This window comes from Miscanthus floridulus, chromosome 8, assembly GCF_019320115.1.
Source record: "Miscanthus floridulus cultivar M001 chromosome 8, ASM1932011v1, whole genome shotgun sequence".
Lineage (NCBI taxonomy): Eukaryota > Viridiplantae > Streptophyta > Magnoliopsida > Poales > Poaceae > Miscanthus > Miscanthus floridulus.
In genome coordinates this window covers 187,032,030-187,034,964 of record NC_089587.1, presented here as the reverse complement: position 1 = coordinate 187,034,964, position 2,935 = coordinate 187,032,030, and the positions used below count along the sequence as shown (strand labels likewise).

The 2,935-nt window shown below is 61.4% G+C and overlaps 1 protein-coding gene across 1 annotated transcript; it reads right to left on the bottom strand.

The window, feature by feature from the left end:
* Positions 1 to 1,069: 1,069 nt before the first annotated feature.
* LOC136470330 (uncharacterized) lies at positions 1,070 to 2,431 on the bottom strand. The gene is made up of 4 exons (XM_066468215.1): positions 2,391 to 2,431; positions 1,925 to 2,309; positions 1,676 to 1,756; positions 1,070 to 1,267 (listed from the first exon to the last, which is right to left on the bottom strand). Exons 1-4 carry the CDS (start codon positions 2,429 to 2,431, stop codon positions 1,070 to 1,072), a joined length of 705 nt encoding a protein of 234 aa, XP_066324312.1.
* Between the last annotated feature and the right edge of the window lie 504 nt (positions 2,432 to 2,935).

Sequence of the window (2,935 nt, the reverse complement as noted above, 5' to 3'; positions counted from 1 at the left end):
TCTGTCTCAGGTCCAAAAGGCCAGCCGAGCCGCGAGACGGCCTACGCCTCTGGGCTACGGCAACTCCCTCACCACCTTTTGCCCGAAGGGCAGCTTAGGCTCCGAGGAAGTTTTTTGCAAGTGATATGTTCAAAGACAAGACAGAGGGCAGATGCTCAAAAATACAATAAAAAACAATTAAAAAGCGTATACGCATAAGTACTTTAAAAAGGCCTCGATGGCCACAAGCGTTATGGTACTATGATGCAAGTCCTAATCTATTTACATGGCCCTTTTGGCCCAGGTCAAAACTCTAGGTCACCAGCGTCGGCGGTCGGCGTAGGAGGAACCACCTCCTCTTTGAACAAACTGGCTAGTGCCGTGCCAGGGGCCTCAACCGCCTCCACCAGCTTCATTACCTCTTCCTCGGCCTTCTCGTCATCCTCAGCCACGACGTAACCGTCGCTGATGGCCTCAAGGTTGATGCCGGCGTAGTGCGAGGAGACGACGGCCAGGGCATGCTTGACGCCCGTATGCAGCGCCCCCTGGAGCCGCTCGTGGACTCGGCCGCTCAACGCGATTAGGCGGCTCCTAAGGGAGCTACCCGACTTGACCCCCCCGACCTCCAAGGCCTCGTAGGTGGTACTAGCGGCGCCCTGCAGCGTGTTGTGCTCCCGGATCTTGGCCTCGAGCACCGCCTACACTACGACGGAGGCCTCGGCTACCCGAGTGACTTCCTTCTCCAACCCTACACCAAGACAGGCGGGATGGGGTCAAGCACGAAAGAAAAACAAGCCAAACAGGGGCGTAAGCCTATGAGACTCACCCTCGGCTTTCTCCCTCCAGTTTTGGACCTCAACCCGAGAGGCCTCAGCCGCCCTAGAAGCCTCCCTCTCTAGCTCTGCGTCGCATTAGGGAGTCAGGGGTCAAACGTAAGAAAAACAAATAAAACAAGGGGCGTGGCTCAACGGGACTCACCCTCGGCCTTTTCCTTCTAGGCTAAGGCCTTGACCCGAGAGGCCTCGGCCACCTTGAGGGCCTCTTCCAGAGCACCTTTCGTCAGCAGGTGCATGCCCTGCTCTGCCACCAGCTACCCGACGATGGCCTTGGCAGAGGCCTCCACTTGTTCGGCCTGGGACCTGAAGGTGTCCCGCTCGCCGGCCACCCGGGTCAACTCCTCCTCCAGCTCCTTGATCCGCGCCGCCAAAGGGGTGGCCTGCTCCTGAGCCGTGGCCACCTCAACCTTCATATCAGCACAGCAAAGGTGGAGGTCCTCCACCTCCGTGCTCTGCACCGACAGAAGCTCATTAGCATTGGCGAGTAGGTCCTTCTACTACCGGAGCTGGTCCCAGACGTCCCTCTCCTGCCAGAGGAACAACGACTTCCTGAGGGACCGGGCCTTGAGCTCCTAGATAGGCAGAACAGACGTCAAGCACTACGAGAAAGCTCGGGGAAAAAACAACACAGCACGAGAAAAGAAAGCGCGTACCTGGGCAATGCCGGGTAGGTCGTCAGCCACGACGGACAGCGCTGTCCGAAGCGACTCCTCCACCAGATGGCGGAATTGCTCGAAGGAGTCCTAGTGCCCCCCCCCCTCGGCCATGTCCTCGAGGGCGAACAAAGGCTCCCCCTTGGGGTCATCCCGGCTCCGCCACAAGACACGTGGGCTATCCCACCCGTGGGGCTCGGGTTGTACCCGGACGAGGGCCGAACTCCCCTCGCCAGAAGTCAGAACTAGCTGCTCCGTGATGCTGGCCACCTTGGCGTCCACCGCCTCCTTCCCCCAGGAAGTATTGTCAGAAGAGATTGAATGAACCTCCACCTCCTAGACGTTCTCCTGTGACAGCGGCGGGTCTTACACTAGGGGTGGTACCAAAGCTTGCCCCGCCTCTATCTCCGCATCCTAGGCCGCCTGCTCCGTCATGCCCAAGCCAGCCTCTGCCACCTTGGCCTCGGTGGTCCCGAGAGCTCCAGCCTCGGCCACCTCGGCCTCGGTGGTCCTGGGAGCCCCGACGTCCACCACTTCGGCTTCGGAAGCCCTAGGGACCTCGATCTCGCCCTCGGTGGCCTCAGCATTCAAAGGCACATCGGCGTCACCCGACTCGAGGACCCCGGCCTCGCAGGGCGTAGGCGCCTCCTCCCCCGCCTGCTTCATGGCTGCCTTGGTAGCCTCTCCTTGGGCGACCGGCTCCTTCGGGTCGGCCTTGGCCGACACCGCGCCACGCTGTATGGCGGCCTGTGCCTCCACCACCCATCGGGTGGTGGAGTTGGTGCTCACCTTGAGCGCCTTACGTGGCGCTAGGGCAGGCGCTTCCGCCTGATGCTTCTGGCTGAAGACCACACTCACGAGGTCAGCATACGACCAAAGAACGAGTGGGAGACACTACAAACTCCACTGACGAAACACTTACCTCGAATGGGGACACAATAGCTTCCACACCGCGTCCCTCATCCCCTGCAACGGCAGCGGTGGCACGGCCCCCGTGTTCGCTAGTACCGGCCGGCCCTCACTGGGCTCCAACGCCTCCTCGGCCCTCTACGGAGTCAGTTGGGTCACCCCCGCCGTCGCCCATTCCACCTCCGCCGTCGAGCCCATCGAGCTGACGGCGCGCTTCCCCAATGCCCATGTCTCGGGCATGTCGGCCTCGGTCCAAGGGTGGGTGATCGCCAGCCCCGAGGTGCCCTCTCCTCCTCCTAGAGACACCGGGCCGCTTGCCGACGCCCCAAGCGCCATCCCCCTAATGTCAGGGAGATGGTCCAGAGGACCCCGCCCTGCCTCGCTCTCATCATCATCGCTCGAAGAATCCGTCGACGATGGTGATGGAGACGGCTCTTCCAGGAGACCATCGTGCCTCTGCTGCCGGCGACGTTTCTCCAGCTCATTGCACTCGAGGCTCTTCCTCTTGCGCCTTGCCTCCTTGGCGTCCTTCCGCTCCTTGTACACCTCGGCATGCAC

Excerpts from the sequence above, each read along its gene's own strand:
- LOC136470330 (XM_066468215.1), bottom strand. The coding sequence starts at position 2,431 with ATGAGGGACGCGGTGTGGAAGCTATTGTGTCCCCATTCGAG. Across the intron at positions 2,310-2,390 it reads CTATTGTGTCCCCATTCGAG|CCAGAAGCATCAGGCGGAAG; the intron begins GTAAGTGTTTCG and ends TGTGGTCTTCAG. Across the intron at positions 1,757-1,924 it reads TCGGGACCACCGAGGCCAAG|GAGGCGGTGGACGCCAAGGT; the intron begins GTGGCAGAGGCT and ends TCCTGGGGGAAG.